The sequence below is a fragment of the Polyodon spathula genome, chromosome 8 (genome assembly GCF_017654505.1).
Source record: "Polyodon spathula isolate WHYD16114869_AA chromosome 8, ASM1765450v1, whole genome shotgun sequence".
Classification (NCBI taxonomy): Eukaryota; Metazoa; Chordata; class Actinopteri; order Acipenseriformes; family Polyodontidae; genus Polyodon; species Polyodon spathula.
Window position 1 is genome coordinate 39012657 of NC_054541.1, and position 15535 is coordinate 39028191.

The 15535-nt window shown below is 35.9% G+C and overlaps 1 protein-coding gene across 1 annotated transcript in view; it reads left to right on the forward strand.

Annotated features, from left to right (window-relative positions):
- Positions 1-521: 521 nt before the first annotated feature.
- Positions 522-15535, forward strand: part of LOC121319920 (FERM domain-containing protein 4A-like) — a 138352-nt gene continuing 123338 nt past the window's right edge. Inside the window, exon 1 of the mRNA XM_041257882.1 lies at positions 522-755. Coding sequence (XP_041113816.1) covers positions 723-755 — 33 coding nt within the window. The 5' untranslated portion in view covers positions 522-722. The remainder of the gene's footprint in view (positions 756-15535) is intronic.

The following is a 15535-nucleotide window of genomic DNA, read 5'->3' on the forward strand; positions in this document are numbered from 1 at the left end:
AAGCATTAATTTTCCCATGTTTACTGGGATGAGATGTAAGAGGATTTTGCCTAATAGTCTTACACTTGGACTTTACACTACTATAGACGACACTGTTAAAGGGAACCGAAGGTTTTTACAGCCAATTATATATTCTGTAAATTATTGTTGTGAAGGAAGTGCTACTCCTTTGCTTTCTGTAACAATAACAAAAATCAACAGCATTGTAAAATGTGGGTGTGAAGAAATAATACCAGGTTGGGATCATTGAGTCATATGTGGTTCAAGGAGAAAATTAAGGAGATCGGGTTGCTTTGAGAAAAAGTCTCCTTCTGTTCTGTAAAAATAATTGTGCCTGGTAATCACCTTCTAGTGCATCCTTTGTGACCTGATCACAGGGCTTGGACGAGAGAACACTTTCCCTCCGTTGCTGTTGAATGAGCTGCGTAAAGACTAGGATCGTTTGTCACTGAACAGGGAACAAACATAGCTGGGGGCAGAATATGCAGAGAGAGGCACAGAAGAAAGCTCCACCAGGAGTTGTGTGTCTATAGCTGCACACAGGATTCAAGTTAAGCAGGTTTTGTGTGTGAACAGTTCATGTAAATGAAGGGAATCGCTCTGTGTTTTTTTGTGTGTGTTTTGTTTTTTTTACTGTGGCTTGGTTCTATTCATGTGGGGATGCTTGAATATTGAAGAGACTCATAAAGGATATTAAGGTTTGGCATGAAAAAGAAGCCAAAATGGAAGGACTTCTTTCTCCAATGAGAATGAAGGTAAGTTAAAAATGAATTCTTGCTTTTTCGGTTGTGCTTGGTGCTTTTGAAAGAATGGGGGGATTCAAGCATACTTCTGTCAATGAGTCTCAAGGATCTTTTGTTTGCCCAGAGACAGTCCTTTAAAGCATGAGGAGGCAACCAGTTTTTGATAGATTGACTTGAAGAGTTAGTGGGAAAGGTTATTTATTTTTCTTTTTTGGCACTGGGAGCCTCAATGCATGAATTGTTTATGGCTGCCTGCGTTTACAGTTGACTTTGTGAGAGGGGAGAAAAGGGTCTTTTCAAAAGGAAAATAACTAGATAGTAAATAAAATCTATTTGTAGCCTTGCCAGCAGGGCTATCTGGCTTTATTTTCTTTTGCTATATTAAATAAACAATTAAATATGGGTTTACACATTGCCTCAAAGGAATCTTGGATCTTAAAGTGTGTATAATTGCACTGTATTCAAAAGTACAGATTACATTTTTGAAATATAGCTTTTTTTTTTTCAATATGTAAGATGTGAGATTTTGACAGGTGATGGACTTGAACCTTAAATTTAGAACAAAATTAATTTCAAATTACAGTGAGCTTTATTTATATAAAGGAATGTTTATCCACTTAAATGTTTGTACAGACAGTAAAAAAGAGTTGAAAAAAGTAAAGCATCTATAACAGCAATAAATGTGTTTCTGTGGCAACATATACACTTTGGTGGCCTGATAAAATGGGATTTTAATGTTGCCATGTTAGTTTCAAAAATCTCTTGCCAGGTTGCCCTTTGTGGATTTTAGGATGATTGATGTTCTGGGTGCGTTGCAGTATTCAGTGACGTCCTTTGCCAGGCTTTGTAACTGCATGGTTAATATTTCTCAGGAGACTTGCTCATATTGTAATGCTTTACAAGCAGTGCAGTCTAGGCCAGTAGTGCTTCATTTGTTAATTGTGCTTTTTTTTTTTTTTTTAAATAATGCACTACATCAAATATATTTTGATTATTATAATAAATAATAATAATAATAATAATAATAATAATAATAATAATAATATTAGGCTCTTTATTTTCTTATATATGCTTGCCTTTAGCACAATACAATAAGACTGCTGGCTTACAAGCCCAGGGGAAATTTGTAAAGTGTGAACAAGGTTTAAATTTGTAAAGAGTGAACAATGTTTAAATTTGTAAAGAGTGAACAATGTTTAAATTTGTAAAGAGTGAACAGGGTTTAAATTTGTAAAGAGTGAACAAGGTTTAAATTTGTAAAGAGTGAACAAGGTTTAAGCCATTGGGGCTTGTTATTGAATCATAGCTGCAAGTATTTACCACAGGCGTTTCCCCTTTAATATAATTCCCATTAGCATTATGAACCTGTGGCTTCAAGTTTTCGAAGTCTAAACCAGACTAATAACTGTTTGAGAGTAAGACTGTTGTGTAGGCCCTTTCGTGATGTATAACTAGAGGTGGCTGGAATTATTACATTAGCTGCAGCATTTAAGGTTAATCTTTATTTGATGACCTTATGACATTCTCGCACATGGTTTCACTGATACAGTATGGGATTAAGCCTGAAGTGATGCTGTTTTTAAAGCAAACTAATCTTAAACTAGTAAATGGTTTTACCAGGTTGTCCACACTGATCCATTACCCACAGCTAGTGTTTAACAAACAGGTGAACAAGAGCATCTGATTGTTGAACTCTTTTACATATAGTGAAGATGGAATTTGACAATCTCTCCTGTTCTGGCTATAACGATGGTATTTGGGTATTGCTTGGAGCCTCTTGCCATTGTTTTTCCTTTAGTGTCCATTAACATATAGATGTGTCTTATTTATGGTGTTCTTCTTTGTAGGCTGCTGACTAAGTTTGAACCACACATGTATTTACTGTGTTGCTTGTATTTGTAATTGTTTTATTGTCTAAGAGGACCGCCTTGTAAATGAAGCCTTGGCTCAATGGGTAAATCTTCTATATAAATATATTAATTTGGTCCAAATGCATTCAAGATACCATTTTCAAATATGTGCATAACTTTAAAAAAAATAAATAATAATAATTATACTTTGAGCCAGAACATGCAGATTTTCATTTTTTCAATAATAATGGCTTGATTAACAAAGATCAGTGGTTACCAGATGAGTAGACTTACCCACACACTTTGGAACAGTTGGTGCAGATATTCCCTATTTATGAAGGGGGTTCATTGTGAGGTGCTTACAGGGCGTTGAAATACCATAAGCGTTTGTTGCCCAAGCCCCCAGGTTGAAAAACAATAGATCTGGTTATAAATACAACATTGGGTTAATATAATGAAATACTAATATAATGAATTATGTCATTCTGAAGACAACCTATAGATCTATGCTCAGTGAAATGGATTTTTATTTTATATTATCTGAACTGTCTGCCATTTACTATAACTGAGGCTTGTTATATATTTATAGTATTGCCTAAGGTGTGTTAAGAATATACTGTTAGATTAGAATATCTGTTATTATAAATGATACAAAAAAGGATATTACATTATACTATGTAGTAGACTTACATGGATTAAATCATGGGTGCTTAATACACTTATACCTTGCGATTTGCATAATTGACTCGTAAATATTAATGTGACTACCAAAAAGCACAGGAATGCAATAGTTAACATAGTTGGCATTCTTATAGAAGGTACTACAGATTAGATGAATGCAGGGTTATCATTACAGTAAATCTTTTTTTTTTCACATACAGAATCTGCTGCTGTTAAAGTAGCCTATATTCCAGAATGTCTGGGTGGATATTTATTGACAAGGTAATTGAATTATAAGCATATTGGATTTATTAATCAGAATAAAAAATGGTAAAAATGAAGCCTTCCTTCCCTAACCTGATCTTCATTGTCAGTTTTTATTACTATAACCATATGCTAATTAGTATCCATTTTAATCAGTTCTGTTGGAATGCATTTTAAAATTGGTTCCTGCCTATAACCTCAAGAAGTTTAAGCAGCTGCTGATAAGAAAAGGCTTACAAAAGAGAAGATTGGGTTGGTGTGAATTTTAATTGAGTAAAACATTTTCATTAATATATTAAACAGAACAGCTAATTGCTAGTTTAAAGGGAAATAACTCAGTTCTAAATGTTTGTATGATATATATATGTGTGTGTGTGTGTGTGTGTGTGTGTGTGTGTGTGTGTGTGTGTGTAATGTAATGCCCCTCAAACCTGCTAGAGTGAAATGCCCAGTTTATCCAGAGATACTGTACAATTTCCATTTCAGGAGTGTTCTTGGCCAATAAGCAACCGTCAACTCTAGTTTTGACAAACATTCTTTGAAGTGAGAGTTGCAACTTCCTAAGGGGACAGGAACATAGGCAGAACCCACTCCACAGCAGATCTCAAAAACTCAAAAGCTAGAAGTGCCCTTTTTATCAGTCCACAACACCACCAGTCCTAGCTGCACAGAACTACAAGGAGAATGTTGTCTTTGAAGCAAATCCTGTGAAAAACATAATAAAAATAACTATTGTTCCAGGTTCAGTTTGGTATGTCCTTCCGTCATTCTACCATATCTACTTGCTTTTTTTTAAGCTGTGTTTTTTGATGTGCCAAAATCCAATGAGCTTATTACAGACTGTAGGTGCATTGCAGCGATCCGGAAAGAAGCACAGACAGTGATGTTCTCAGCTAACATGAGTAAAAGGCTTCACTCAAAAAGTGATTGAACCCATTGACCTGACACAATAAACGTAAAATAAAACAGCATGTACTGTTATGTAAAGCTCACATTCTTCGCAGTGAACAGACCAACAGATTGAGGCAAGCAATGTAATATTCCTTTACCCCTTGATAAGAAATGTAAATTATTACTTCAAATATACTTTTGTCAATAAAGCCTAGAGCACAGAATGTCTAAAAAATGGTATATACACGTTTTTGTAAGAAATGAAATGTTCTTTTTATGTACAAATTGCTGGATATAAGAAACATCCAAGAATTTGTAATATTACAATATGGTACAATTTGCTGCTGTCTTTCTTATCATAAACGCAGATCATGCTTTATTTTAAGCATAATCTTGTACACACGCAGGGTCAGTTGGTTTTAGAAAATCAAACTATGAGCAGTCAAGAGAAAATTGGATATTGGATTGATATTATATTAATTTAAATGCAAGTGCTTTACCCCTGTAAATGAGGGCACATTATCAGTACTAGTGCATATATTGATTGTGACCATGTTTGATTATTTCCTGTTTTATAGAAAGTCAATACTACTGCATAAGCTGATATGCAATTTGGGGCCATTTTCTTATCAGAGCTCATTCGCAAAATAAACATTTAATTAAGATTTTCAATATTTTTTTTTTTTTTGTAATTGAAAAGTGCTGTATATTTTTACAATGGGAAATGAAATTGTGATAATGGTACTACAGTATAGGACCAATTATTATGTGATATAGCCTAACTGCATTAATATGGAATAACTAATTTAGACTGTCAAGGGTGACTGAACAGCCATCTTGTGATCATTAACCTTTGGGAAGGGGGACATGTTCTGTTTAACATTGTAAACATTAGACATTTTAAATAGATAAAGAGCTTTTACAACTGAATAAATACACATACAAGTGTTGTAATACTATTATTTGAAGGCTAATACTGTTTGACTTGCATACATTTCAGAACAATCAATGGCGGCGTTTACATGCACAAGTCATGGTAGTTTTCCTCGTGACCTGTTTGTTTACCGTACTTTTCAAGAAATGCGTTGCTATGCTGTTCTGATTTAGGAAAAAAATATATACCGGCTGTGCTCAATTCGTAGTCATTTAGGGGAGGGGATATTTAAATGGCCGTGTGTGCTTTCTAAGTAGGAAAAGAACGTCTCTGAATATCATAAGGAGAACTTCAGGCGTTGCCACGAAGATCAAACATTTAACAAGATAAATTAATTCACGTGTTACCGCGCACATATTGAATTACGCAACACATTCGGTACTTGTTTGTCTGATTACCTTTCCAACACACACACACACACACACACAATTAAATAAAATATACTTTCTACAATTTTTATTACTTAGAATATATATTTTTTGTTTGTGGAACATCTAAAAGTTACATTTCATTAACACTAGAACCGTATTTTTGTTTTTATTTTTAATATAACCTACAATATTCATTTACGTATATAAGCTATTGTTATCTCAACTGGACCTGGCAGCCATCGATTTCTTCATTTTGTACAAGGTAGGAGAGATTTTATCTTAAAGCTATCAACAGTGCTTCAACAGAAAATTTCGATCAGAGAAAGCTGCAGGCTGCTGCAGCTCAACCTGCTGTGCTGCGAGTGACACACGCAAGATAAATCATATGTCACTTTAGTTTTACATTAAAAACGACTTTTGTTTTTACAGTTTTGTATGTGCATATACCTGTTTATACACTAGTTTCTTTTGAAATGTTTATTTTATTAGTTTTTCTTTATTTTTTTACATAGTGCTTTATATGTGGTTAGAAAATAAACCATTTATGTTTAATTCTTCATTTAAATAAGGCGTTTCGGCTGTGCAGATGTTTGATATGATGTGCTTGAATAAAACTTGTTGTATCCGATAGTTTGTCTTTCATTTTAATACTGATGGTGTTTAAAATCTACTGGTGGTTGTAGGTATGAGTATAACCATAGCGGTTCTAGTGTTGAAGTAATTCATAAATGTACAGTGTGTGTTTTGGGGTGTGTCCATATTTTGTGCGGTCTTTCTGCTGGAGATTATGTGATATTAAGTCAGAAAAATGGGATATTGACTGCTGAAACCTCGTGAGCTTTAAGCACAATCATGTTTTTTACATCTGGTAAGGATCCTAGCAGTGGAATTTTGAATCAGCTGCAGTCGATTTATGGCATGTGCCGGAAGACGCCATAGAGAGTTGCAGTAGTCGAGTCAAGAAGAGATGAATGCATGACAGAGTATCTCTGCATCCGGGGGGGAAAGGTAGAGATGAACCTTTGAGATGTTTCGGAGGTGGTAGGAGAATTTGACTACAGAGGAGATGTGGGTATCAAAGGAGAGGTTACTTTCCAGAAGTACACCAAGGCTTTGTACAGTGGGGGAAGGCAGCAGCAGACAATTTCCGTGGTTCAAGGAAGCAATATTGAGATTCTTGAGTTGAGTTTTCGATCCTATAGAAAAAGTTCAGATTTGTTAATGTTGAGCTGAAGAAAATTGGCAGACATCCAGGCCTCAATGTCTTGGATGCAAGCTGAGAGCCAGACCATGGCAGAGGGACATCCAGGGTCTAGTTTTAGGTAGAGCTGGGTTTCATCTGCATAGGAGTGAAACATGAGGCTATTTTGGCGGATGAGATGACCCAAGGGAAGCATGTAGATGTTGAAGAGAAGAGGCCCAAGAACAGACCCTTGAGGGACACCGCAAGTGACTGGGTTTGCGTCAGCACTGCTTTCATCATAGAAAACAGACTTCATGCGTCCAGATAGGTAAGAGGACAGTGATGAGAGACAGGTTCCAGAGATCCCAGAATACTTCTGAAGGCAGTCAAGAAGAATGCTATAATCTATGTTAGCAGTTAGGTCAAGGAGGACAAGGACAGAGGGAGCAGCATCATCAGCATTACACAGTAGCTCATTTACAGTCCGGAGCAGAGCAGTTTCAGTACTGTGATGCGGCCGTAAACCAGACTGCAGAGATTCCAGAAGATTGTTATCTGTGAGATGTTTCATCAGTTGGCTGGCTACAGCCCTTTCAAAGGTTTTGAATAGAAAAGGAAGATTGGATATGGGACAGAAGTTAGATAAGACAGCCTGGTCAAGGGAGTGTTTTTTGAGCACTGACGTTACTTTAGGGTAGCAGGGACAAGTTGAGAGTGTGCATAATGGAAGGAGCAACGTCTTTAGCACAGAAGGATGAGAGTTGTTGGCCAGGGGTCCAAGGGGCATATGGCAGTAGTTGATTCACAATAGGCTGGAGACATCAGTAATGGAGAGAGGAGAGAAGGAAGAGAGAGCAGGAGGGGCAATCGGAGGGGAGTCAAGGTGGTCAAGTACTATACTGGGTTTGTGGCAGAAGAGCGTAGAATAAATGTTGTCCATTTTTTTCTGAAAGAAAGAAATCATGGTCGGTAAGAGAGGAGGATGAATGGGAGATGGATTTATCGATGGCTGGATGAAGGATTTGATCAATGGTTTTGAAGAGAATATTTGGTTTACAATGTCCCATAGATATGATTTCAGAAAAGTACGCCTGTAGCTACTGAGGTGATCGGTCAAAATCCCTATGTGAACTCTTAGTCCAGACGACCTCCATTTGCGCTCAGACTTGCAGCAGGCACACTTAAGCAGTCGAAGTTCGAGGGTATACCATGGACGGTTGCGATGTTTCTTCACTGTTCTGTGAATAATGATTAGCTGTAGTTAAATGCTGCAGGGTGACTAACTTGTTTGTCAGGTAGTGTGGGAGTGAAAAGTATCTCACACATAAGTGTACCATTAAAAAATAATGGATCTAACAGGCACACCTTAGCCAACTGCAGAAAGAGATTTAGAGATTGCTGCAGCAACTTAGCATAGAGATCACACAAAAACAGAAATACTTGTAGGAAGACCCCTAGCTCCGTTTCTGAAGATAGTTTAGTTACATTTACGTAAGACTGCATGTATATGTGACTATCTAGAATAAAACAAGCATAAGAAATTAGCAAGGGAGAATAACCGTTTACACATAGAATGCAAAGAACTGTGTTTAATCTTTGTGTTTGCTCTTGAAGTACTCTATGTATAACCTGCGTGCATAATGTTTTCAACTTTAGTGATAAATTATTGCTCACACAATACCTCAGTGAAGCAACTGGAATGCAAGTAATTGTCTAAAATTGCCATCTTATTTGCTTACATCAAGACAAAAGGAACATGCTGCCAGAATGGGTCTGTCAGGGTAAATGTTTTATGTTGCCTTGGCAACACTTCCATGAGCAATTTCCTGCTTGATCAATTCATGTAATTTCCTTGTTTTATGTTCTCAATATGTGATAAGAGAATTTGTATCGCTTCTGCTTAAATCGTGTTATCTTTAAATTAATATTTTTACCCCAAAAAAATATTATCATGCAAATTCAAGTTTTTGTTACCGGTAGTGAATAGAATAATTGAACTCTCGCTCTTTGAGGTTATTATAGCAAAAATTAGATATGTAAAAATAAATTAATTCAGATAGCGTGCACAAACAGTTTTAAATTGAGGTTAGGGTGTTAAAACATTTGTGAAATAACCAATTGAGTACCCCTATTATTAGTGTGGCATTTTATAATTAGATCTTTATTTTTTCCATTTTCCTCTTTACTGCTCTCTTAATCTCATCAAACATAGCATTTAAAGCATAAGTGTTGACATTCTGTTGTCATACTCGCAAGCTTCTGGCTAGGCTAGGCTAGTGTTTACTTTAGTTGTATGAGACACTTATTTCTATTTTACAGCCTAAGCTAACCTGTACATTAACCCTCATCCCAACTATGAACCCTAACCTAACCCTGTCCCAGTCTGCTGCATACATTTATACCAGTTTGCTTTAATGAAAAAAAAACATCTAGTAAATATTTTTTTGTATTCAAGCATGTACAGTGTAACTACATATATTTTATAAATGGCACAGTGATAAGATTTACTTTTTACTCCTTTCTACACTGGACAAAGCTGGACCCCTGCGGCCGAGACAAGTCCTACAACTGCTCGTGCAAACAAGCCCACCTCTTTTGTACAGCGGTTAAGGAGTGGGCAATAAATGATCGTCAGTTCATGCACAGCCTCCACTCTGTTATACATTTCTGCCAAAATCTCACCATCAGCAGTTTGTTTTAGTTTAGTTTTTTTTTTATGGCTTGTTTTATGGGTATTGCCCTTTTAGTCTAATAGGCTAGGCAGTACTGCATTAAATTATGTGGTTACATTGGCATTTTTATACAGAGGAAGAGTATAATGCCGTGTTCACACTAGCATTTTTATACCGGTATCGTTGCGGAACTGTACCGAAACATCTGTCCAGACTGGGGTTCTTATTGGTGTCGTACCGATATAACTTTATTGGTACGAAACTCAAAAAAGAGCAGGTTTTGTACCAGTACTGTTTCGATATGACTCGGAACAGCTTAAGTGAGGACAGGTAAACCGACACGGCATCGATACAGTTAAGTCAATATTCTGAAGCACGCGCATGTCTTGATTTACAGTGTAGCGTGCACATGGGCTGGCAGCAGCAGGGCTGGTAGTTGACGTGATCACACACAAAGACAGAAGCCCAATATACGGTTCTTGCAAAGAAGCCAGCTTTTTTGTACAGCGGTATCGGCGCTATGCTTTAGTGAGGGAAGTCCTTGGTTCATGCCCGACCTCCGTCTGTGTGTGGCTTGCCTTGCCGTGTGTGATGCGTCTGCTTGCGTTAACCGAGATCGCTACAATACATTAAACAGCTTTACATTTTACAGTGAGCAGTACCTTTATCATGGCTACACCAAAAAATGCCAAAATAAGTGACAAAATAATCTCCACAAAATTTGTGATGATGAAGCGATAAAGCGTACTGCAGAGCAGTGCCGCTCTAAAATAAAATCCCTTGTGAGGGTATATCAAAAAGCAAAGCTGTTGATGCAAGCCTGTTGGCTTCACAACTTCATGGTTTTAAAGACGGTTAATTGTTTTCGCCTTTTTGTTCGTCTCACCCTTTCGCGTTCTGCTTGTCTCTTAATAATGGTTGAACACCAAAACAAAACACTGTACAGCACAGCAAAACATGCTGTATTACATAACAACGGATCCATTTCTAACAGATGTCACCGCGGTCGTCATGGAAACAAGTACAGAACCCAAAATCTGTCGATTTTAAACATACATGAATGTTGACAGGTATATCGCAACTGTACCAGTATTGAAAAGTGAGTTAAGTGGTTTCATACCGGTATATTCTAAACCGAAACAAACTGTACTAGTATCATACCGACACAAGTGTGAACAGGGCTATTATTTAGCTATAAATCTTCTATTTATAGCTAAATAATAATTTAATCTAAAAACTCTCACGCTTCACTGTGTGACAATCATCCTGGGTTAATTGAAAAATTACAAAAAGCACACCAATGGGGGGCAGGTTGGAAATGGGGCAGGCTGGACCACCTTCCACTTGTAAATGTACTTTATGCTAATATGTCACTGAAAGCTATTGCTATTCACAGTACATTCCCAATGGTTTGGGCATTTTAGAATACTCATAGATTGTTGGCTGAAGATCTTTTTTAAATTATATTAATCGTTGACTGTTCTTGTTCCTCCACTTGTCTATTTTGGACTTTTTGATTAAATGGATGAGATTACAAGTTTACAAGGAACAGTACAGAATTCTGATAATTATTAGTACAATAAACCACATGTGTCATATAATACTTATATGGTACCATGGCACTCTAATAGATGACCACTGTAAATTGGTTTGCAGTGTTATATGTCAGTATATATTTATTATTGTAGCAGATATGACAAAACTGGCAAAGAGCGATGTACAATTCTGAGCCTTTGCATTAGTATTCTGATTTAAAAAAAAAAAAAAAAAAGTGTTACATTTATATTAAAAGTTTGTTTCCCTTTGGAAATAAATGGGGCACATTTATAGCACTGGAACAAGAGCACATTAAATCAGCCCCAGGGACTGGTTTAACATTGCATTAGGCCCCAACAAAGATTATCCTTTTTACACTATTTTGCTTATTAGCAGTTAATGGTGTATGATAGCTTATGAGTCATAATGTCCTTTTTTATGAGTAGACACAACACACGGAATGGATGTTAAAAATGAGAGTTTCTCCTCGTAAAGTATTTGTAGCTATCTGTGGCTAAGCTTTTACATTTCTGTTAGCCAGTTGATAGCCTTATCAAGTCTGCCACATGGATTCCTTTGCTAATGCTCATTATATCTAAAGGGAATAATATTAGGTTAGTTATTAACAATAAGAAAATCATTCTGGAAAAGTTTATTCCTGTAATTAGAGCAACTTCAAACAATGCATCCATTTAATAACCCCCTGTGCAATTGTACATAATTATTGTTACACCCACTGAGTTAAATAAAGGAGGGGGTATCCTTGTGATTTGAAACAGAACACATTTTAATGGTTTGTTTACTATCATCTTTGTATCTCAAGGCAGCTAAGAATTGTGGGTGTCTGTTGTTATGGTTACATAACTGTGTTGGTTGCCTTTCACAGTGGCACAGAACATCTATTTATGGAAACATCCAGACTTTTTTTTTTTTTTTAATATGTTAATGCAATAATTATACAGCACATTGTAAATATGGTTGTTAGTCTTATTTTCAAAATAAAATGTTTGTCTTATGTAATATGAATAATGGCTTTTGTCTGTGCCTGTATGAACTATAGACTAACATAGCCTAGTTTAATTAAACAGGGACCTCTAGGCTTCGAATAATATTTATGCATGATATTTATGGTATGTTTAGAAGAAATGTGATGAACCTGAATTTGAAACATGTTGAGGGAAAGTATGTAATCGTAATAAATGTGGAAAATGTGAAACATTAAAAATGGTCCCTGAATGTCAGTCGATGGGTAAGAAAGCAGTAGGTGGAATGTAAGATAAACCTACTAGAATACACTTATAATTGTGCCTGTTTCTCGCACTCAGATTCTTATTGAATAAAGAATGTGACATTGATTTGCTGTGTTTACGATTATCTTTGTAAAACGTATGCAGCTCAAACACTTGGTTTTAATCATTTTTGTGTATCTTGGTATAAGTACAGTAGTTAATTGGTTAAATCAGTACTTGCAGTTTCTCCATGGTTACTTTAAATAACCTTTAATGTGTGGGCATTGATGCATAAAATTGAATCCTTGTATTTCATAATGTTCTCTGTTTTATTACCCTGCATTGTCAATCCTCAAAGCAGTTGGCAGTGTTCACTAGTCTAACATACCTTTAGGGTTCTATAAAACACCAGGGTAAAGGGTCTGTAACTGCTGTGTAGCCATGGAGATAGCCACTATACACAAAAGAACATTACTATATATATATATATATATATATATATATATATATATATATATATATATATATATATATATATATATATATATATATATATATATATATATATATAAAATGGCATTTGAAGTTATTTACTCTTTAACTGTAATTAGTAATGGGCAAGCTTTGAAAAGCTAGGATTTGTTCCATACAATTTTTCAGGCCCTTTCTTAAAAGCACTGTTTCTTTGCCTCACTATCATCCTCGCCACAGAGCAGTGTTCACTCCCCCGGGGCTGGTGGGACTATGAAAGATGTCTGAGGATCACACAAATAGGATTCAATCATGTGGGGTGAAAAAGAAGCCTTTGATCAAAGGTTACACTTCCTTTTCCTGCTCATGCTGTTTCGTACCAGAGACTCGCTTTAGCAGCAGTTTCATCATGAAATTCAAACAAACTTAGTTTGAGTCAAACATTCCTATTTACTTCATGACTTTACCCCTGAAAGAACCTATGTGAGCCTCAGACTGTAGTCCAATGTAATGTGCATGTACAGCACATAAAACAATCATTCATTGTAATTTTTTATGAGCAGCTGGTACCCTTTCAAATGTATCTGTCATTGTTTGACCCATTTGTAACTATATAGGTGACTTGATGTTCAACATTCTCGTGTACAGTGTGTGCCTGAATTCAAATAATCTCCCAGTATTATGTAAGGGGGCACTGTGCTGCATCTTTTAAGTGAAACACTGAAGCAAGGAAATCCCTTAAGAATGTATGTCAGACAAGTAAGAGGAGGTTTGTCAAACTCTAGGCTGTGAACACTTTATTGTGAAATACGAGGAAATAAAGTTGACACATCAATAGGCAATTTTATGTAAAGGACCTTGGATCAAAACATCTGGGGTCTCCTGTCAGACTTGAGAGCAAGATAACTTTGTTTTCATAATGCAGTGCAAATACATCTGACCTGTTCAAATTTCCCAAGTAAATCTTTGTTTCTTCACTGTGGATACAATACGGGTATAGGATTAAATGATGCGTTTTTGGAACTATATTTAAAACAATAAAACAAATACAGTACTGTAATAACAACAAAAAACCCAAAATTCAGAGGGAGACTATTTTATCCACCTTTTACAGGACAAGACAATTAGGATCACAGTTTAGAAGATACAAGCCAGCTTCGTTATGCTACGATTAATGTGCAAGTCACACCAGAAAACACCAGACTGCTTATTCAACTGCAAATGATTAAAACTGAGACTACATGAAGAAAACAGTGAGGACTGTCTGAATGTTATCGGTGGTATTTACTAATTAAATACATACTGCTTGTCTTTAGTCAGCATGTACAGAAAATCAGAATGTATGAACTTTGACATACAATAAGGGATTTACAGTAATCTTTTACATATTGAATGATGTAAAACATATATTCAGAGCTTAGCAGTATGAAGGCAAGTATCTACACTAATTTCATTGTAAAGCTGTACATTATCTATTAATATCATTAACTGCTATTAATTTACAATTATTTTTTCAAGCCACCAGGAAGCTAGGCATTAAGGAAGCACAAAATTAAATTCGACTTAAAATGTGCTGTGAGGTTTATATTAAAATCTGGAAGATGATAAATGAAATTTGTGGAAGTGGAAGAAAAATATTTCCCTGTTACCAGCAGAGTGTGCTCTTACTAGATATGCATGACTACAAACCGAGCAGCCAGAAAAAATAAGTAATCCTTAACTGTGGTAATCTCTTTAAAGTGAAGTGTACTGGAAATGTTTTGAGTGTGCTTGCTTGTGAGTGCTAGCTAGGAATATTTACAAATTCCAAAGCTTCGTGCAAGTGTTCAGTGCACTGGATCCATTGCAACTATTATAGCTAAGCTACCCTACCGTGTACTGTATTGTGAATTTTTGTATTGCACGTGGTGTATGTGTGCATGTTTTGTTTCCAGTGATTTTATTTGAAAGACGAGCTTTGTTCATTTGTTGGTATGTGCCTGGAAATGTGTGTGTGTGTGTGTGTGTGTGTGTGTGTGTGTGTGTGTGTGTATGTATATATATATATATATATATATATATATATATATATATATATATATATATATATATATATATATATATATATATACGTACTGGTTTTTTTCTTGACTGTATATGTGTGTAAGCTTGGAGTATGATAAAGGTGGGCTAGGAACCAGAAAAAAGGGGACAAAGACATTTAATCAATGAATAATTTATGTTAGTGTTTTTTTCTACAGCTGCCACATTAGAGAATATGTTATGTGTTGCATTCTAATGTGTAATTTATTCATAAATATCTAATAATCTAACCAGTTCAACTGGAAGATAATTAGAAGGATTTATGAATTCCCATATTAGCGTGGATGATTTATACCAGACATCAAAGAACCCCAGCCTGCTGCACATAGGATTGATCAAATGGAAAGGGACTGCCGACAATCAGCTGTGCTCCATATGAATATCTCAGTGCTTGTTTGCAATTTTTGCAATGCAGAGTAATGACAGGCACTGGGGACGTGGTGGCACTGTGAGGATCTGTGACCTTTTACAAGCACTTTTCAGCTCTGCCTTTATCTGCGATGCAGAGTTTAAATTAAAAGAAAGATTACTGAAAGGCATTTTGATCTGGCAGTTCTTCAGGGCAAAAGTAGTTTTTTGTGTCCTGAATGCTTCTACTGTATTGTACTCCTCAACAGCAAACTGTCTGTAAAGAGCTTAAATTCAAAAC